General features: G+C 40.7%; 1 protein-coding gene across 2 annotated transcripts in view; it reads right to left on the bottom strand.

The window, feature by feature from the left end:
- scfd2 (sec1 family domain containing 2) overlaps positions 1-22919 on the bottom strand; it is a 99844-nt gene that overhangs the window by 59286 nt on the left and 17639 nt on the right. For both annotated transcript variants that reach the window (XM_030726796.1, XM_030726797.1), the window contains exon 4: positions 18277-18452. In XM_030726796.1, the coding sequence (XP_030582656.1) occupies positions 18277-18452 (176 nt within the window). The remainder of the gene's footprint in view (positions 1-18276; positions 18453-22919) is intronic.

The raw sequence follows: 22919 nt of genomic DNA, 5'->3' as shown, positions 1-22919 counted from the left end.
TCCCTGCACTCCGCCCTGTCACCGCCAGTCAGCCACATGCTGGTCACTGTGGCTGGATTCTGTCTGCCTGGCACACGACACCATGCCTGCTTATCTCACTTAGACTAAGACCTGCAGTTCTTTAGCTATTGGTTGGTAAAATATGCAAGCTAGAACTCATACAAGCTTTTAAGGTAGTAGACTTAAAGTGTTTGGAAACATGAGGGAATTAATGAGGCTTTTTATTTTTTATTTTTTTGCTGCATAGGCTGCAACAGATTATGGCGCAATTCACCAGATGAGAGTTACTCTGCAGCCACAAACCCCAGGGCCATGTAAAACCTCCCGCACTTTTCTCACACTGAGAAAGACTAAATCATACGTAGACACATGCGCATGCACACAGAAACACACAAACATCCCCCTAATACTGCCAAGGATAGTACATTACATCCACTACTAATTGACTCAGGAGGCTCCAGCAGGGAGAAAACATCCTGAGGTAAACACACGGTTTCTAGACGAAACAGAATGAAACAACCGCAATCTGTCCGACGGGATTCAAAGCAAAACAACTGTCTTTGACTGTCTTTACTGTTCCTCAGTTTCACTTTCCTGTGCATCCATTCAGAACAGACATAAGATTCATAATCACTTTTCTTTTCATGCATCATAATTTTTTTTTTTATATTGAAGGAACATGAAAGATTAAAACAGCCCCTCTGAATCCAGGGTCTGTCTCACACATGCATGAGAGGTTGCATAGTTGAAGGGGCAGGGTGGTTGGGGGGTTTGAGCATAGTTAACCAACAAAAAAAAAAAGAAAAAAAAAAAGATGTTTTTTCAAAATAAGAGTTTGGCTTGTAGTAATAGGGAAAGTGTGGGCGAAATTCTAATTTGTAGGTCATTATTGGCAGTTAAGCATGATCCTTTAATGTGTTTAAACTTGATTTATGAGAAGGAAAACACATTTTTAAGTTAATGTGAGTCTGTTTGCATAAGAAAGGGATAGAGTTGTTGCCTCTGAGAGATGCTGCACTTTGATACAGATCCAGGGCTTGAGGAGAATCACAAACATTAGGGGGCACTGCTGCACCATGACAAATCCGACCCATGAGTGCACCCTGCATGGCCTGAACCACGTCTGTTTTCTTTCCCTCCAAAACTCCATCCTGGAAAAGGCTTCAATGGGCAGGAAATGGGCTGCAGTTAAAATGAATATTTTTAAACTATACGCTGAATATTGGTAGGCCACTGCTCTGGGATTGTCTTGCATAAGCTGACCTTAGGTCTGTCCGTGCAGAAATTTCTAATCCAGCAGTGTGTCATCACAGGCTTCTGCAGAACTCTGTCATTGGTTAGTTTATGTATTGAAGTTTGAATAAAACATGGAATTCATTATGAATAAACCGAGAGCTGCATCACTGACTGCTGTTCTCTGATGTGACTCATTACTCTGAGGTACAGCTAGTGCGTTGTCTGCCTCTCAAAGGAGGAGGGTAGTGTGTGTGTGTGTGTGTGTGTGTGTGTTGAGGAGATATATCGTCCGCCACATATGGGAGAAGGCAGGACTTCTTTTCTGACCTCACATTAACACAGAGGTCAGAGGTAACACTGTATTTACTACAGAGCACTTATAAATGAAAAAAAAGAAGCAATGGGCACATCTGTTTTAAAGCAATGGTGTTGGTAAAGGAAGAGTGTGTAATTTGTCTGTTTTTGTGTGTGTGTGTGTGTGTGTGTAAATATGGTCTACATCATAATCTCGATTGTCTAGCCAACCTGTCTCACTATCTCAGCGATGGACACTGACAAACACGCCTACTCGTGGTGGCTCTTCCCTAAACATTTATAGAATACTCATACACACACATGGGTGGATGCTGAGATGCACTGGAACATTTTAACATTTTAAAAACAAACAAAAAATCCTGAAAGACTTACAATAAGAATAAATACAGAGACAAGGAAAGATGGAGGAAAAGTTGGGGATAATGGGAAGGGAGACCTCCTCTGAGAGATGCTATCGGTGAGTGAGCTAGAGCCCAGGATGCTCCCCGATGACCTAATTTGTGATGAGACTCAGACCGGTTCTTTATCAGTCTATTATGATTAACCAGGCCATTTTACTGTCTGAGCTGGGGCTGACTTTAGACATCTCAGTGTTCAGAAAAATTGCCAAAGTGTGAAGGAAGACCTGCATTTCACTGTGTGCATGCAAACACTGAAATTAAAGCCACGACTGACCGCATAATAAAGACTTACAGGCAGTGCCTTCTATCAGTTTTTTATTGGAAAGACACGACTCATAAAGGAGAAAAGAAAATCGGGTTAGGAAACTGAAGCCACAGTGAGGGCTTGTGATGAAAGGAACTTTCAAAATAAAAGTTGAGAAGCAATAAAAAATGTGTATCTCTAATTCTCCCTTCATAATTTGAAAGTATATACACTTCACTTATCATTATTTTATTCATCTATCTCAGAACTTGAAGTGCTTCACTCACAAATACTCCCTTGCAGGGCATTTTTTTTTAAACACACTAACTTGTCCCTCTGTGCTCAGCATGTCAGAGCAGTGGATCATGAAGAGAAAGCTTGTTCTGTGAGTAATCGGAGGCCTGAGATGGGTTACTTTCTGCACGCACAACAGTCCTCTGTCACACATACATACAAGCATGTCACCGCTAATACAAGTTTAGCTTCGTCTTACTAAGGCGCACACACCAGATTACATGCAACAGAAGCCATACGTGTCATGCTTATGTTTACTGACGTGTCACAGGAAAAGCTAAACACAACACAAAATGCAGGCAAGAATGAAAGAGAGCACAGACATACAGAAATCTGTCTGTAGACTACATGTCTGCACATTAACACCCTTCGCCATGCATGAATTCCATCTGTTATAACACTGAGAATCGGAGGGCTTAACAGGATCTTTTTTTGGCAATTCATCTGAGCCTGACCCACATTTCATGAAAGGGGTTAAAGACTGATAGCCGCAAACAAGTACAGGGGCTGAAGGAGACAGAAGTTGGGGTCAGGGTGGAGACAGGCAGGGTGATGAGTACATGGCTGACTTCTCTTTATGTATGTATGTATGTATGTATGTATGTGTGTGTGTGTGTGTGTGTGTGTGTGTGTGTGTGTGTGTGTGTGTGTGTGTGTGAAAATGAGACACAGTCCTGGTCTGCTGACTGTGGTTCAAAACACAGTCTGAAATAGAACAATACAAACAAAATCACCCCGGATTTCTACTGCACAAACATTCCCAGAGCTTTAAGCCCACAGCTCAGCTAAAAACACTAACAGGAGAGGCACCGAGACTAGCTTAATACCAGCTAACACCTTTTTTTCAACTTTGTCTTGGACACAGCACATCATCCTCTTCATTTCTGGCTCCCCATTCCCAGATTCACTTCCATAGTGTATTAGAAAGATTTTCTGGGTCTTGTAAATGCAGAGGTTCGGGGAGACCAGTCAGGAGACTATTCTCTTCACTGGTCTCCCTGTGCCCATTTCTATTGACTGGTCTATACCAGTCAATAGAAATGGGCACAATTTCATGAACCTGAGCAGTCTCACACCCTAATACAAGTGAAAAGATGGAAAATTGTATTGTACTGAATAAAATTTGAGCAAATATTTTATTTTACTATTTAAACACAACAAAAAAACAATTTTTAAGAGCAATTATTTAAGGGTTTGTTCAACTTTTAGGTTTGACTAAAAGCACTCTTGCATGATGTGTAACTGAACAAAGCCCTCATCAGGTGTATAAAAGTGGATTAAAAAGTGTATGAGTGCATAAAACACCACAACTGTGTGAAGTCTGCCAGAAACGAATCTGGACTGTGTTCATTGTAATTCATTCATAATCTTGCATGAATTACGAATTGAGTCTTATTTTACTTTCAAATGTTTACACAAAATGGCATCATGGCAACCATGTTGTGAGAAAATTAATATACTTTAAAACTAATGAAAAGGGTAAGTTAATCTGATATTTTATTAAAAAGAAGTATGAAAACCCACATTGTAATTTAGCCAAATATCGAGCATCATATATACACATTTGGCATTTGCAACAAACTTCTTAAAGCTGGCTGAAAATTCAGCAAGTTATGATGATTTGTGGACGGACGCCCCACCTCCATAAATCTGCAAAAAGACCCAGAAATGACTTATACTAACATGACTGCCGTACTGACGCACAAAATTCAATTACAAATCATGAATGGTGAAATCACAACTGCCAAAACTAACAAGCACAATAACATTAATCAAGTCGCAGCTCCGGCGGGGGTTTTGCAAGAAAGTTTAAAATGACTGAGGACTGAGATGGTGTTGGACAAGGAGTGGACTCATGGATTGATTGCTCCACCAAACGCAGACTGAAGTAAACTCCCTTTCATGCCTCATACCTGAATCCTCATCATACTCCTGCTTGGGGTCTTATGGCTCAGCTTCACTTCCCAGAACTCTTGGGTCACGTGCTGTGCTCCCCTCACACATCAAAAACCCTCCTCGGCAACTTGCAGACAACAGCTCGCTGATGTTTCTCACACATTTTGACGACTTGTGTGGGTAATTTCTCAACTAATGTGACTAAGAAAAGTTCAAAATGTTGGCAGCTGTTTCCGATTCGACTATCTTCCTTTCACCTTTGGGGTCCACAAAACAACCTAGCTGGCTCTTGTGATTTAAATAAGATGGCATCGCTGACAATCTCCGGCCTTTATTCGGAGTTAAATTTGACAATGTGCCACAGAGGGTACGACAATGTTTGACTGACCTCTGTGATAAGTAACAGTTGATGCCTGGCAGTAAATCCTTAGATGCCCCCGCCCCATTCATCTCTTCATACACCGTGAAAATGTCTCTCTTCCTCATCCTCCCGTCATTCCTTCCTGAACAGATGGTAAACACATCACTAATGCCTTGTCTGTCTGTTTGTCTATCCTCTGATGCAGTGCAGAGCCTCGCTGTTAAACAAGAACTAAACACATCACACTGGCAGAGGTACATCTTCTCCAAACACCACTAAGACTGTGAGAACTATAATGTCACTTTGCGCTTGATGGCCTAAGTACTAAAGTGCCCCAAGTATACCACTCAGCTAATATTATCCAATTTTGACCACAACTACTGTATTCAATAGCCTGTTGTCTCATACTCACCATACACTTTTGATATACTTTACTTTTGGTTATTTCCATTACAGGACCTCATGCCTCTATAGTTCAAACTATTATACAACTTTACTTTATTTAATTATAGTTATACTAGTTAATTTAATTAGATAATTTAATCTCTAAATAAAGCTCTGGTCGGTGCTCATGACCATTTTCACGATTTTCTGATGTGTAAAAATAAAACAATTAATGGAATGAGAAAAAATGTGATTAACAGAAACAAAAACAATTAGCACTAAAAGCAGCGATGGTTGGGAACTCACAATTTTGTGCAGGTGGTGCACTCGACAGCTGAGGTATCTTTAGATATAATGCAGAACGTGAGCTGGACAATGACAAGCAGTGAAGGTTTAACTGTCCAGAGGTTTGCTGCATTCTTTTAATCCATGTTTTACAAACCTTAACTACTACTAACAGTCAAAGGAGTTTTGCTGTAGGCTGCAGATACAGTAACAGTCCAAACTTTTGACTACTACCTACCCATTAGAAAACACCCACAAATTATCTGTAGCGTTTCTGCCATTTCTTTATAAGCGCTTTGAGTGCTCAGAGTAGAAAAGCACTATATATGAACTAGTCCACTTACCATTCACGTGGATAAAAATGTTAAAAAAAGAAAAACCCACAATGGTCACAGAAATATCTTGAAACTGAAAAATTTCAAGATTAAAAAAATTATAAATGGAAATTTATTGAAAATTAACTAATGATAATCAGACATTGCTTTTGAATTGTGGCTAAACGGAGCTGAGTTGATCACTGCGATCAAGTGATTTCTGTAACTCTCATTGAGACTTCTGCACCTTCTGCTCCTGAAGGCCACGTCAGAACAGTCCCGTGTTTTTAGCTGTGAGTTTTGGGTCATTATCCTGTTGGAGGACGCATGAGCTGCAACTGAGACAAAAGCTTTTCGCTCCAGAATGTCTTGATAGTCTTGAGATTTCATTGTACCTGCACAGATTCAAGAGTCCCTGCACCACATTTGGCAAAGCAGCCCCAGAACATAGCCAAGCATCATCCATGTTTCACAGTAGGTACAGTGTTCTTTTCTTTGGATGCTTCATTTTTGCATCTGAGAACATTTTGCTGATGTGATTTGCCAAAAAGCTCCAGTGTGATCTGACACTGATGTACCTTGGACTTCACCTCCAATCTCTTTGGAACTTGTTCTGGGATCTTTGGTTACCATTTGTATTATCCGGCTCTTCAATTTGTCATCAATTTTCCTCTTGTGGCCACATTCAGGGAGGTTGGCTACAGTCCCGTAAACCTCTGAATAATATGTGCAGCTTTAGTCACAGGAAAAATCAAGCTGCTTGGAGATGGTCTTGTAGCATTTACATTTACATACTTGTCAATAATTCTTTCTCATCTCCTGAGACAACTCTGTCCTTAGCTTCCTGTGGTCCCTGTTCAGTGTGGTACACACCACGATACCAAACATCACAGTGACAACTTTTTACCCTTTGAATATGCAGACTGACTGATTAAGTTAGAAGACACCTGTGATGCTAATTACAGGACACACCTTAGTTTAACATGTCCCGATGGGCAACTTAATTTCAGTCTTTCCTAACAGTCCCATCATTTTTGTCCAGGCCAGTTTCTTTCTTTCTTTTTTTTTTTAATGATTCTGTTTAACCACAATCCAAAAGAAATGTCTGATTTTCATTAGTTAATTCTCAGCAAATGTTTATTTATAATGACTTTTTCAGTTATTTCATTAACCAGTGTGGGTTTTTCTTTCTTTAACAGAAGGGTACCAACACTTTTGTCCACATCTGCATATTGTAAATAGAATGACCGGCAACTTTTAAGTTTTATAACGAGTGCCACTGAGCCATTTTGTCACTCCTATGTCCAAAAAAAAAAAAATAAAAAATTTCTTTTATTTTGGATAATAAAAAAAAAAAGATATTTTTTTTTAGCACATTTTCCAAATTACACAAGTTTTGAAGCACCTTTAATCTTGGACTGTAATGCAAGTATCACTGGTTACAGACCTCATAAAGGATTTACAAATTACATTACAAACCACATTTCTACCCCAACCAAAGACAAGAGTGAAATGCTGCTCAAATGGAACCTATTATGACCGTTTCCATCTCCATATTTTTGTTAATTTGCCTTTAGGTTTACATTACTCACAATGAAGTTGCAATAATCCTTATTTATCTTACAGTGGTGCTTGGTCAGCTCCTCAGTTTATTCACTGTTTATTCACTCCTTTCAAGACCACCCTCCTTTTTAAATTATGTCAGCTTTCTTCTGATTGTCCTTTACAAACAGACGATTTGACCAACAACAAGGTTTCTTCTGTGCTCACAGCCACAGCTGCATGTCTGAGAGGACAATATTACTGATATCATACAGATCCGAAAGTTGAAAAAAAAAACAGTCTCAGAGTAATCAGAGCAGTCTGTGGCCGGAGCTTTTTGCTCACAGGGATTACTTACACTTGTTTTATATGAGGATCTGCAACATTAACAGCATACATATGACAGAAAATAAGAGACAGTACAATACATCCACCTTAAATATTAAAGCTCTGATATTAACAGTATATATATGATCACTAACAGAAGCAAGTTCCATGCTTTCAGTACTTTTACTTTTCATACCACTTTTTTACTTCATATACTTTGAGTACATTTTTTAAATTTCACCCCCTCCTCCAACACTGGCTGAGAAAGATGAAGCATTCTAACAAGGAGGGCACAGTTTTACGTACAAGTCAAAATATATATTTTTAAATTTGTCAGTTTAATTTTTTTTTTTTTTTATAGCTGATGTCAACTTATTTTAAACTCACGAGGATTTATGGACATTTATAAAAATGATAAAGCACAAGGAGCTTGGTGTTTATAATATTTTGCCCACCACTGCTGACATTAATAGGAGCGGAAAAACTAGTGCAACCAACTTTACTATAATTTAATGGAGTGCCTTTCACTATAGCCTTCTGTATGACCAAAGAGCTGAGTCAGAACCTCTCTGGCACAGTCTTAAAACAAACTGAATATGATAAGCTTCATAAAGGGATTTATTACAGAGCTTCTGTGTTGGATAAGATTAGATAGGTGTATGTACCTGGCAACACAGCCTGGCTTAAAGAATTTGTGTTTTTCTTAAATCAGTCATGTACAATATTGCGAATACATTATGACATATTTCAGCAAATGTATCCAGCAAAGGTTTTGCCTACTCAACAAAGTAAAAGAAGAAACATTAGAGTATGGTCAGAGACGGCCAACTGCAGACTGCAGTCGTGCAAACTTGCAAAAATAAAAATTGGATTCTGCAGTTTCACCTCTGCGCTGTTATGCTTTAGACAGGATGTGGAGAAGCGGTTAGTGCAGTGTGAATGAGGACATCTGAACTTGTGATGCTCACGGCCAGATGTGCAGTATGTGCTTAATGTGTCATTTGAGCAAATGCTTTATTTTCTCTAAGCTCATATCCCAACACAATAAACAACTAAAAATTAGGTAGCTTATGACAATTTTAACACAGACATGACCACCCAAACAGAACACAAACTCATCAAATCATAAAAGGTATGATTTATTATGCCTCACGAGCACACAGCATAAAACTTGTTGCTGTCAGTGGCACCCCTCGCGCAGACGTCTCTGCCGCGCTACGACCCACGGTGCTAAGAACACAGAGAGATTACAGCTGCAAACATGAAAGAGACACCACACAGAATCTTAAATAACTCAGAACAAAAGCGACAAAACAAAATGGTAGGGTGGAGAAGATGGAGACTTATGGCAGGAGACTGTGAGAAGGGGGGAACATATATAAGCAGTCTTCTCCCCCTCCTCGGGCCCCTTCACCCCCCCCCCCCCCCCGACTCATAATTAGCGGTTCGGCGTCGCTGCTCGTTTTGGGTTACTTTTATTCCTTACTCCATTTCCATGAAAACAGCAGTGGGACAAACAGACACACATGCGTCTCCAAATGCACCGAGAACAATAGAAGAAGAAAAGCGGGGTGTATGAGTTCACTCTAGATGAAGGCTAGAGTGGGAAAACACAGGAATTAGTGAGGTTTTTCACTCACATGTTCTCAAATTGAGTTTTCCTATTGGATGAAATGCAGTGCGGAGGGCTGGAACAGCTTAGTTTTGGCCTCAGTTAGTGTACACCATGACAGGCAGTGGAAACTTTTCAAGAGGACTCCGGAGGCCTTTTGAAATGCACTGTTGTCCAATAGCCAACATGTTTTAGTTATTTCTGCAAATTAGATGTATTTATGTAATGTGTAGGTCATTTAAAATACTTATACTTACTTACCCTCTGCGTCTAGCAGCCATGTGGGCAGTCTTTCTATTCGTCATAATTGCACTAAACACATCCAGTCTTTTGGCAAATGTTCTGAGGTATTTCAAACAAATCCATTTACAAATATTTCATCCGTGTGTACTCGTTCAAGTTGGCCATTCTGCTTCCAGCCTCTTACATGGTCACAGTCCCTCTCATTGTAGTACCAGATTCTCCCTTCTGCTCCAGATAAAGATAGATTTCATCAGACGCATTTGTACAAACAGACCAATCATAATAAAATAAAAAAAATAAAAGGATTAGAGGTGGAACTAGAGGGACACTTAGATGAAACTGAATTTCTAAACCATGAAAGAAAACACTAATAACATGGAATGAGGGGAATGGAGAATATTTAATTATCACCAGACCCCAGCAGAGAGCCTTGGGGGGTAGCTCCCTATTCTTTGGGCCCTTATGGCAATCATGTTACAAGGAGAGCAGAGTGATTGGTTCCCTAAAGATCCCTCCACAGAACAGTTTCATTTCTAGTTCACACAAGATCAGTCCAAGAACAACAAACGGCAACCTTCCTAAACACACACACACACACACGCATTACACAAAGAAGGAAAGAAGGGAAGCTGCGCAGCATGCAGTTTTTCATCTTCATAGCTCCTAACAAATGCAAATACCAGCTCAAGTTGAAAGCTGAGCTCTAAACCAGATACAGCAAGTGTTGTCACAACCTATAAACATTCAAACATTTAAAGTTGGAGGGGACTGGGATCTGTACGCTCTGGTTCCTCAAATCAAACTAAATGCCCACTTCTAAAGAACAGGCTCACACAACACTGAGATGATGCTGGATTTAATCAAATCATCAAATAAGCCTTCCTCTAGAGTCAGAGGTCTCTGTAACATCACACAGGTCATTTGCGCTCTTATTGCTAACATGATATATCTATTCGACACACTAGTTTCCAAACACAGTCAGCGGTGGCACCCGCTCTTAGTTCATAATAAACACAAGACTGACCCTGTCACAGATACACAGATGAAATGAGTGGGTGCACTTCACCTGATCATGCACTCAAACTATGTGTTTCCAGCCCTTTCCAGCTATGTGGATACACATGGAGCAGTGCCCCGGGGAGGTGTAAGTAATTAATGACAGAACAAGGATGGCAACAGTCTGTCTCCGATTGACCTAGTTTGACCCTTGCCGCTTAGTTTCCATAGTGATTGGTCAGTCTTGCTCCCTATGGGTGACTGGGCAAATCCCTGGGGCAAAAAGGTAGTCTGCAGAGGGGGCATGAGATAACAGAGGGGTGAGGGTAGAGCAAAGGAGGAGGTGCATGAGGGGTTTCAGGTGGGTATAATTACACTCTACAGCAAATAAGAGCTCCTAGCTCAGAGGGTGGGCACCATTTTTTCAACAGGGACAAATCAGCTCAGGAAAAGGGAAGGACCACGTTAATGGAAATGTGAATTGAAACATGATACGTATAGTGTTGAATTACACCATGAATTTCAAAACATGTTAAGATACTGCTTTACAATGAGCCTGTGTAAAATAAGGTGCTTAAAGGCTGTATTCATTTTATATATGACACAAAAATGTAAAAAGTATTATTTGCAGACTCTTTCAATGAACAAATACATGCCCGACTGGTAATTTGCTCAAATCATTTTCTGTTCTATTCGGATTTTTACAACTGTGTAAGATTTAACTGTGACGCTGACTCAAACTCTAATGCAGCCGCAGTAACAGATGTGGATTGCTAAATCAAATATAAACAAACTGCATGCAACGCATCTGATTTAAGTTGATTTAAATTGCATGCAAATTTCATAATTCATTTATAGTTCTTCTATAAGTTATCAATGCGCTCTTTAATACAGTGAATGACAGAATACAACCTGAAACACCTTAAAATGAAATCACATCTTAAGAGTGATACCATGTGTCAAGTTGTGTTATTAAGCCTAATGGGAGGAACTCCTCACCATCTATTCAACATCATCATAATCTGGATTAACAGCTGATGTTAAAACACAGAGGAGACATGTTTATCCATTACCTGAGATCTGTAACATGTCATCACAGAAGACGTTTGTCCAAACACGCACACGGAGGGCTCTCTGTTGAAATAGCATTAAGCTAGTGGTACAGACTCACTAAAGTTATTCGTGAACATCATCTCTGCCTTGATTTTGTTGGATGTTGTGTTCTTTTCATTTTAGGACACTGATTGAGATAGTCGTGTGTCATGTGTATTTTACCCATCCGTCCTACCCCTAGTCCTACCTTTGTATCCTTACCTAAGTGGGTCACAAGGCTGAGCATTCACCATCAGTCACCTAAAACTCATGTGTAACCCTGCATGGTTAAAAACAAGCTGATGCTGCAAGAACTAGCAGTGAGGTTTCTTTTTTGATTGTTGATAAACTGACCCATAAACAATAAATCTTTGATGAAAATCTTTCATCTACTTCTAGTTAAACAGTATCCACAGAGGACAGTCAAAGGTCTTGGAATTTTCTTCTGTCTCTATTTCAGACCAGACACATGAACACAAAGTCGCATGTCCTGTGGGCTGTGACCTTCCCTGGCCTGTGCTCAGCAGGTAGTGACAAATGACCTGATAGTAAATCTGTCCTGAGGTGGAGCTTTTCTACAGGGAACAGAGAGCCTGTTTGTGACAACAGGAAGTTGAGACAATCTTACAAGAATAAGCACATTAAGGGACGCACATGCATGAATGGTTGCACGCACACATAGCTGTGCACACGTGCACCTGCTTACGAGAACATCTGGCCATAGTTTCAGATGCACGCCACCATGGGGAAAAAATATAGAATATCATCAGTGAGCAGTGACATGTAAAACTGAAGGTAGAGTCTGTGTGCCAGTCAAAGGAACATAAAGGTATGATGCGGTTCGTTGCCCAGATTCATCTGGGACAGTGGGTCATTGTTGGGCCTCTTGCAAACCCCCGCCATCTTCCCTAATGGTCAGCTTTTTCTACGGTATTCCCTGCTAACAATCCAAGGATGAATGCTGGGCATTGTGGGACTTTTCCCAGTCTGTGGTGTCTTTTTGGAACATGCTCAAATGAAGTCTGACGCCAGAAGGACAAGTCAGCAGACCACACTGACCTGATTCACCACGGATGGAGAGTGTTAGTGGAAGCTTTAAGAGCCCACCTCCCTGCCTTCTGATCACGTTCCCTAGACCACCTCACCTAAACACTACAAGATGACAATGCACCTCAGTACAACAGATTTCAAAAGTATCAAAAGTGTGCCTAAGCGGAGAGAGCAGCATGGATGATCTCCAAGAAAGATCAACCATTTCATTCTGCAAGTCTGGTCTGAGCAAGGGTGAGAAAAACGAGTTTCCTTTGGCCAAGGCTGTGAAAAACATTCTGCAGAAACCTCAAAACACACACATTCATGAGGGGAAAAAAAAACTCAGGGCCACATGAAAAATCCTCCTGATGTGAAGGGCTTTGAGTCTGCAGCTTAACAGCCGCAATAAACAATAGAAACCAGAACAAAAAATATCCGCAGATGCACATATGTGACGAGTGCAACTCTGGCTTGACACAGAGAAGTGCAAAATTTAGAAAAAAAACGTCCGCTTTAAGTAAAAGAGAAAATGTTCAGTGCATTAAACCCTTATGAGACCATCATATTCCCCCACCCTTAAAATTTAGAGTGCTGTAGCACTGTAATTCTACAGCCATTAACATCAAAGCAATTCCTATAAAGTCTCAGTTCAGTGGGTTGAGATATAGATTTAGTAGAAAGATGTTTAGCAGAGCACTTAAAATGCAGCACATGCAAATTACTATTGAGCTGTGAAGTGAATGCAGTGAGGCAACTTGATTGAGCCTTCTTGTGTTACTTGATTTTCCAGGGGAGACAGACTGAACACAATTAGAGCCAGCAGGATGGCGAGACGATTAAGGATAAGTAAGGCAGAAAGCTGGGTGAGCCAAGCACCTATCTGTCTGAGAGGAGCGAGGTAATGATAACAGGAAGTGAGATGAGTTGGTTTTGCCCTCTGGCCTACCAACCCATCACCTCTACTAAAAAGGCCCCCCTCTATAAACAGGCCTCTTGCTGCCTATTAAACAGATAGTACATTAGGCCTGAGCTGTGCAGAACAATGTAAACACAGCCGTCTAAGGGTACTGGTGCTGGAAGAGGGGGGGGTTGGCTTCAGATGCGGACTATTCCCGGGTCTTCCTGGGAGTGATCATCATTGCTCGTCTCTCTCACTGTAATCCTTTCCAACTAAACACAGGAAGGAAGAGATAGGTAAATAACTTGATCTTCTGATAAACCCATTTCTTTCCCGCACTGCATTTTCCTCTAGTTTTTTAAAAGCTTGTTATGCTTGAAAATACAGAGGCGTGGGCTTTAGTGGAGTACAGGAGTTCACATGATCCACGTGAGTTTATGCTACAGAGAGGCATGTATTTGTGGAATGCATGACAGGGGAAAAGGATTAACAAGACACATTTAAAAGGAAGTGCATGATGAAGTTACAAAAAAAAAATAAAAATTGGATGAACAGAACCAGCAGCTGAGAGACAAAGAGGCCACTTTGTAAAGAAATAGACAGGAGTTGATCCTGAACCTCCTGTGGTTTCTTCTGTGAGTGGATCTGCATTGCTCCAGGGCTGACAAAATCACAAAGAGCATAAAACAGAGGCTGGATGAGGGTGAATGGGGTATAGAAAGTGGATGGATGGGGAGACGGTCAGTCCAGGTCAGTACAGATGTGAGGCTGTTAAACAGTAGGGAACTAGAGGGGGGTCAATGCTGGACATCTGAGGGCAGCACCCCGAAGTCATTCACACTCATTTGTTACAATCGAGCAAAATACAGCAAGCAGCAGGAACACAGCGGCGCTGGAATATAAGGGGGGAATGTCTGGGATGTGGGGACAGGCTCCATACCCTGGGGAAAGGCCAATTACAGGCTTAAAGCTCCCTGCCTGTCTGTGGCATGCAGCTCAGATAAGATGAAAGTTACTTGGGACCAATATCAACATTTTTCCCTCTGTGACCATAAGAAATTATACAATCCAGATGTTGCATATATAACTGCATGAGCATAAGTATTCTGGGGATTGGTGCACTTTCTTACAGCTTTACATAATAGGAGATGCCATGGCTTTTCTATTGTGAAGCTAGTAACATACTGCAGACTTGCAGGTTTGATTCTCTGCAGGTCATGGTACATCCAAGAAGGTCAACGGATAGAGGTTGAGGGTCGTGAGTCTTTAGGCCAGAACACACTGACACTGTCCTGGGGGTTATCAATGGAGTGTGAGGGTCACCAGGCTCCAACCTGGCTGTGTAATAATTTACAGCTTAGTTGTGAAGAAATGAATAAATAAATCTGAAAAACTCTGGAATTATCTTGACGAATCAAACATGCCTCATGGCGAATTGTAGGTTTAAAGTGTGCTTGCAGAATCATTTGTAAATGACGATGGTAGAGGTTCTCACAGGTCCAGCATTTTTGGCTACATTTTTTCTCTGGAAACACAAAAGCTCCACAGATCAGAGGATAAGACCCATCCAAAACGCTGTCAGCGCACTAAGACCCCAAAAAGAGAGAGAACGCCAACTGGGGAGCAATTTCAATCAAAAAAAGTAGCATTACATGTAATTTTTCCTGAATACTGCAGGCCACACTCTGTCTAGTCTTGTGTTTCCCAATGAAATTAAATGAAACTGATCCCACTGAGGCATTACATACTGACGCTCACACCTGAGATCGAAAGCAATATGGTGGGACCTGGTCCAACTTCTGAGTCTAATATTAGTCTGGACCTTTTTTTTTTTTGCAGTTGCTCAGATCCCACTACTCTGGACTTGTTCAGAATTCAATTCCACACCAACAGATTTTCAGCATTTTCAGACTCTTATTTGCTATGGAATCTATCTGCCACAAAGTAATGTCAAAGGAACTGGGTTTGGATTCATAGCTCAGTTTTAATCACATGAACACCATTTCAGACTACAACACAAACACGTAGCTACAGCAGAGACAGAGATAAGAACCAGGCAACCAGCTTGAGTTACCCTTGGGAGATGGGGACACACAGCCGAGTGCAGCTTTCTGTCTGAGCAGCGCTGTGACCAGCAATAACTCTGAGCCTGAATGTTTGCAGAGGCGTGCCCTGGTAATCCCAATAGAGTAAAGCAACAGGCTGGGGTGAAAGAGGTTAGCTCCTCTCTATTGCACTGCTGTCATCGCATCCAAGTTCAGTGATGTGACAGACTAATCAACAGTAGGCTGGACAGCACACTATTCAGAGGCACCATGGACCTTAAAAAGTCTGTCATTACAAAAAAATGCAGCTGCTAAGTCTACTCTCCCTGGGAGGGATGTACAGTAGAAGTGTACTTGTTTAGTTTGGTAAGGCAGAGGCTCTGGCTGGGATGTTGATGGGAAGGTAAAGCAATGAGCCTGTGATGTTCCTGGAAGTGGTGAAAGAGTAAGCCTGTTGAGTTTTGCCGCCCCACCCCTTGCAAGTTCTACACATTTTGTTACTGCGGGCTGGAGTGCAACCAAACCTGCTCAATTTGAGTCATTCAGACGAAACCCCAGTTTTATGTCAGACAGCCAGAGCCAAGAGCAGCGAGGGGGGTATACAGTAAGTGCAGGCAGGGTGGCACTGCCAGGCAAGAAGATATCTGGCCATCTCACACAAACATAACAACTATATTAAGGAGGTAATAAATCCACTGGCAGTTAAAAAAAAAGCAAAAAAAAACTAAGTATCACACTAACCACATTTATATCGCAGTCCCGCTAACATGCTGACCTCCAGAACCACATCTATGCCTTTTTCTTATTAACCTCCCAGCAGCAAGACCCTCACGAGTTAGTGGGCTTGCAAGCTAAGGTTGACATTTTAACTCTCCAAAAGCTGAGTTCATTTCTAAATAGTGTTTTTTTTTAATATGTTATAGTACTCATTCATAACCGGACCAGAACACTATTCTGCAGCAGCTCAGATCACACAGTGGATATTACACAGCATCTTACATACATGTTTTTAATCCTTTATTTCACTAGACAGTGAGCTAAGATCTCGTTTGTTAGTGTCCTGGGCCAAATCCTCTGTGTGTGTGTGTGTGTGTGTGTGTGTGTGTGTGTGTGTGTGTGTGTGTGTGTGTGTGTGTGTGTGTGTGTGTGTGTGTGTGTGTGTGCACCTAACTTTTGGGAAAGGCATGAACTAGGCTAGGCCCTGAACTCAATGGCCCGTTGCCTCAGTTCAGTCACTGCCCACCCGAAGCCCCAGCGAACCACAGAGGAGTTGGTCTGAATGAAGTCACACTGTCCACCAGCAATGGAGCATCCAGCTCTGGCTGGTCATACCCACAGCAGCCCTCACACACTCAGGCAGAGCAAACACATCCAGACCGCCAGGCAGAGCTGAAAGGCATTTCATCCTGCCATTTCATGGAGTAATTAACTTCTCTCTGTCCATGTTGAGCAGAGGCCAAAAAAAAAAAAAAAAAAAAATCTTATGGAAATTAAATAAACAGAGGGGGCACAGAGGACACACAACTCATTTCTCTTAATTCCTCAATAAAACTCAGGCCAGTTTTGATTGCAAACATCGACTCTCACATTACGCTCAAGGCCTGCTTGTGAGATTTGCTTCTTGAAGAATGTAATTTTGAACTTGGGGCAAATGCTACGTATACTACACTGTTATTAACATGGACACCATCAGTTTAATCAGACCCGGTACCTCTTAAGGACACAGTCACTTCAGTTAGTTCTCACAAGTTGAGACTAAAACTAAAAAAAAAAAAAAAAAATACAGTGTGGTGAGAAAGTTGTTTTGAATTATCCAGGTATAGAAGACAACCATGGGGCAGAGGATCAAAGTGGGTTCATGAAGTAAATGGATACTGCAACAATAAGCCCTAAGGTCTTCTTCCTTTATTAAGTAAAACAGTGATGGCCCCAGCTGAGGATGAAAGTTTATGAGGTTGTTTTCAAATTCTAATTTGGCACGGGGGCATGGCTAAGAGCTTGTTTTATTTTTCCGTGCTTTAGTTTAATAAGTTCCTAAATACTCGGCCGTCTTACTGCTGGCTTTACAGCTTCGGGAATATAGAGCGACTCAATGAAAATACCAAGGTAAGAGGAGGAGGAAATGGCTTTTGTATTAGTGAGCTCACAGTTTGGCGCCATTAAGCTTGTGTGTTAGAAAGTACAGAACATGTAGTAATCACTGCTGCGGAAGCAAAGTTAAAGGTGAATGAGTGGTGACCGACTGTGCTCTCACTTTGGATTTATCCTTTTTACTCCACCTCGTCTCTGTCAGACTTTCAGTAGTCAAACACACATGTTCATGTGCCTCAGCCATCCCCAATTTAAAAAAAAAAAAAAAGACCTCCTCTATATTCAAAGCCTCTAAACAAAATCACGGAAAGCTGGCGTTTTATCCGTGTTTACTGGATCTGAATGTTTTCCTTACAAACAAAACTGACCTTGTTTACGCCGGACAGGAATCTGTGCTTTTTTTCTGCTGCTGTCAGTTTAACACACCTGCTGTGCACTGGTAATAAAATATCTACTAACAGGAGCAATGCTAATTAAAAAAATGCTTGAGAATATACAGTTTTCCAGTTCAGTTAAATCTATTACAGTTACTTTGTTTCAACCATTATTTAAAAGCAATACGTTTTCTCGACGTTATCTGTTCTCATATTCTAAAGAGAATTCCTTGCATCTTTAACACACATGAGCCAATAAAATATGAATAATAAGTGTGTACGATGAGCACGCACCTGTAGCAGCAGCCTCTCGAAGGCCAGGCAGGCATCCCAGCGGGACAGGCTGGGGTGTCGGAGAGTCTGGGCCGTGGCCAGGCCCAGCTGGAGCACCCCACAGTGACTCTCTAGCGCCCCCCAACTGCTCCGGAACAGCTGCATGTAAGAGCACAGCTGTTCAGGGGTCACACGGCCTGAAAGGAGGGAAGACGATACAGTTTTAAGAAATTCATCAATCAAAATCTGACAAAGTGCACTGTATATACTACACACATATACAGTGCATTCAGAAAATATAGACTTTTCCCATACTTTTTACTATATTACAGCTCTATTATGAAATTATTAAAATTCATTTCATACAAATAGGGTGACAAATATATTAAAAAATATATTAAAAAGGAAAACCTGAAATATTACATTGACATAAGTATTCAGAGTGCTTGCTTAAACGCTTTAGCTCAGGATTCTGCAACTTCTCTTGATCAACTTTGATTAACTTCCTTCGCTTGTTGGTTTGTTTGGTGGGTCCTTCCTTCCTTCCTGAGTATTGAAGGTTTCCAAAAACAAACCTGTCTCTGCAGAGGTTTGGTTTAACCATGAAGCCTCCTGAAGCTGGCCCCCTGGCCAAACTGAGCAAATGCGAGAGAAAGGCCTCGGTAAGAACGAGAACTTAAACCTGATGGTCGCTCACGCGGAGCTGCAAAGATTCAGTGTGAAGATGGGAAAAACGTTCGGAAGGGCAACCCTCTTCGCAGCACTCCAACAAATTGCGCTTTATGGCAGAGTGGACGCCTCTACTCAGTCAGAGACACATGGAAGGTGGATTGAATTTTACCGAAAAAAAGAAAAGAATTAAAGGCCTCCCAGATTATAAGAAGCAAGATTTTAGAGCCCTATAATTACTAACTTTTAGGGATTAAAATTGCTTGATCAGATCTGTTCTGATTAGTATTCATCATATACTGTACACATACTCTATATGTACAGTATTTTAAGAGTTACGTTAAAAGGGGAAAATGATTAGGTGGGAAGAGCCAAAAGCAGAAACAGAATAATAGACAACCTTTTACCAAGCATAACAGCATTTTAAAAAAACCATCATACATTCAAGCTTAGGGCAGAGGGGAATGACTGAGACCAAAGTAGAGCATAATTTTATCTTAATAAGCAAAAACTCCACAGGGTGAGAGAAAGGAATAGCTGTGCAGCGTGCATGAGTGTGTCTGTGTGACAGTCACAAAGCTATTCTATTCTCCATATGTGCTTGTTCTCGCACAGAGTTGCTGTGATACTTCTTAGCGCAACATTTATGAGTCACTGACTATGTAAGCATGTGTGTAGGTGCGTAACCATGTCTACATATAGCTGAGGTGCAGCAACACTGACAAGAGGTGCTGAGAGCCCGTGTTGAGTGTGACTAATAACTGTAAATCAGAGGCTTTTGCTGATTATTTATAGAGGTAGCAGAAAGGGGCCGGGCTCCTTACACTGTTTAGGAACCTCTGAATCTCCCCCACATCTCCCATTTAAAGAGATACAGGAAAAGCAGCGTAAAGGGTTTAAAGTTTAGGGGTGGTATGAAGGGAGACCTAGAGGTATGAGAGGTTGTGTCAGGGGCTGGGATAGACAAAGGGCACACATTAACTCTCCATAAAGCCCACTTCTTCATGTTGATGTTCTGAACCAGCACCAGATGTGGGAGTATTTCCTGTTGGACTACATGGCCAGTGTTTTCTTTAGTGAGGCAAAACATATGACTAGAAGAGAAACAGACAGGCAGGATACAAATGAAACAGAAATCTAAAGAATACTAAGTACAATATGGGGACACAGCACTAGAAATGTAAAGAGGCGCATGTTAAACCGGATGATTAAAATCTATAGATATGAACTATTTTCAGAAGGATTACATGTGGAGGGGGAAAAAAAAAAATCACACAAGGCAGCTACTATTCACAACAGCTAATCAGTAAACAAGACAGCAACATATATTTCCATGTGGGCGTTGGAAAAAAACCTTCTAAAGCGAACTGAAGGATCGGGTGTGTTGGGTGGCACAGACAAAATAGAACAAGTGCTTACAAAGGGGAATCAAGTTTCTTGTTGAATTTAAAGTCTTTTTAAAGAATACGTTTGAGTCCAGACAGAATCCTGAAAAGCGCTTTTGTGAGCATGTCCAGCCATAAAAATCCTGGCAGTACAACTAAAGTTCACTGAGCTTCATGTGCCAACTATAATTCAGCACAGGACCAAGGAATAATTTCACCAAGAATGGTATCCTGTAGGCTAAAGGTAATCAGAATTTACAGCTAGAACAGACCAGCTGGGACCAGATGAGAATGAGAAAAACCAAAAAACATCGGAAAGAAACACAGAAAAAAGTACTTTAGCCAAGAAAGCCTCACAAAAGCCTCCTCTCCATTACACAATCAAACAGTCCTGGTTGAGGCTTAGCTCTTATCTGTGTCTCTAAACTTCCCTGTTATGATTCTTCAGGCATCCTGTTGCCAGATGCAAAAATGAATCTCAGGCAGATGATCTGTCAGCTGAGCTCTCCATTTAACTGCCATATCTGCAGTAAAAGGACCTTGCTTTCCTTTCTTGTAGTTACAAGCACAGAAATATTTCCATTCAAGTGTTCAGTGAATTAGGTGTAAGAAGTATAAGAAGTTGTTCAAAATAAATATAAACCTATGACTTCAGAATGTCCATTTTGTTAAGAAGCACCCTATATCCGAAGGCTTCAGGCATCGGCAGTCCTGCCATTCGTTGCTTTTTTTTTTTTTTTTTACCCAAGATGGTTGAGAAACCTGAACCTGTTGGGCATTTTAAGATTCTTTTGGGTGCATTTATTGCAAAGCCAGCCATAAAACAAATCACACTTTTAGCCTCATGCTATAAACATCTTGAGCTGCTGCCCATTTTAGCCTGATGTGCAGAAGTGGCAACTGAGACTTGGCCATGATCAAAGTCTTCAACAATGCAAGAAGGGGCAAGGGCCAACGATGATTTAGTCCCGTTACTGGAAGACGACTTGCGTTCTGGGTGCACAGGGTTACTCAGAGGGTAAATGTCGGCTGATGTCAGAGTGGAGCTGAGCGGTAGCCTGCCTCAGCAGCTGGATAGCCTCATAAGTAAAGGCTGAGAGACCTTTATTTATGCACTCCAAGAGGAGGAACATTTTGGAGCTTTTATCTGAGGATGTATGTAAGGGACCCTTTCAAGACTCTACTGTACATTAGAGCAGAGGTTACAAGTGGGCAGCTACACTGCCACAGCACTCAGTGTCTTCAGTGTCTGTCCAAAAAAGCTTTTATCTGTGGCTTCTCTTCAGTTAAAACTTTAAGTAATTTTCAGACTGAAATATCTGCTGGGGTGGGTGTAGTGGTGGGCTTTATTCATTCACATTTAAGTGTTATGTCTGGAGCAAGTCACTGGATATTTTGATTGCTGTGTTTCTGTGGGATAATTTAACATGACTAAAATAATGAATCACTTTTTAAAGGTAAAACTAGAATGAAACTAAACATATAGTAATATTTTTACATTTGGTTTAGTTTAATATTTGCCCAAAGTTACATTTTTACCCCGGAACCAGAGCAAAATCAGAGAATCACCAAAATAACAATTCGATGTTAATGTAAATGTGAATATCTGTACCAAAACCATAAATACTGAATAATAATGATAATAATAATAATAACTGGGAACAACTATGGAAGTATGTACAAAATATCATGGTAGGCCATGCAGCAGTTTGGTCATTCTAAACTAAAATGATTTCCATTCCTGAAACATAAAACTGAGATGATTTGAATTTAAAAAAGATTTGAGTTCAACAATTTGTGTGACTGTAAAGACTGGCTGTAACGTAATTACATCCAAGAGCAGAAAAGAGGTGTGTCCTGATCAAGTAAATGATATTAAAAAAAAACTAGAGGGCCAATCTTTAAGACCAGTCCTTTCACCTCTTCAAGTTTCATGAAATGCGGCTTAGTGGTTTTTCCAAGTCAGAAACAGAAGCAAACAGCACTAAAAAACATATACCTGTGCTTTCAAATGCTATGATCATTTTATCTGCTTTAAAAAGTTAACAAGTTAACAAGTAACTTTTAAAAGGTTACTTGTTCTGCCAGTGTCTTTCATTTTATCTAAGAAGCCTAGTCGAACTTATTTCATTTAATATTTGCTTTAAAAAGTTCATTCAGAAATTATACTATGTAAGCTGGTAACATGAAAGAAAGTGGCATCATCTGCGAGGTGACAAATCAATCATAAGAAGTTAGAATGGTATGTGAACTGTGGTATCAGTTCACATCAGGAGAAAAGAAGACATTGGAGAAAATCACTTCCAATTTAACTTCTCAGGTTTGCCAGCATCTCTCCTACCAAGTGTTAAATGTCTCAGATGAACAGTTGTTAAAACAGGATGAATAAATAGACAAAAATTGGAAAATGTTTTAGTGAGCGAGAATTCTATTCATCAACAAACAAAGAGCACCGCCTAGCAGGCAAAATATGCCTGTTGTGCTGTATTAACCCTGTTTATTGTCACATGAAAAACAAAGATTTAATAATTATGTGACTTTGACTTTTGCACTTGACTTCCAGGAGTTGATCTGTGCACAATGTCTCGATACGAAGAATAATCATGCAGG

Source organism: Archocentrus centrarchus, chromosome 4 (genome assembly GCF_007364275.1).
Source record: "Archocentrus centrarchus isolate MPI-CPG fArcCen1 chromosome 4, fArcCen1, whole genome shotgun sequence".
Classification (NCBI taxonomy): Eukaryota; Metazoa; Chordata; class Actinopteri; order Cichliformes; family Cichlidae; genus Archocentrus; species Archocentrus centrarchus.
Note: the sequence above shows the minus strand (reverse complement) of the source record. Positions and strands in the feature narration are given on the sequence as shown.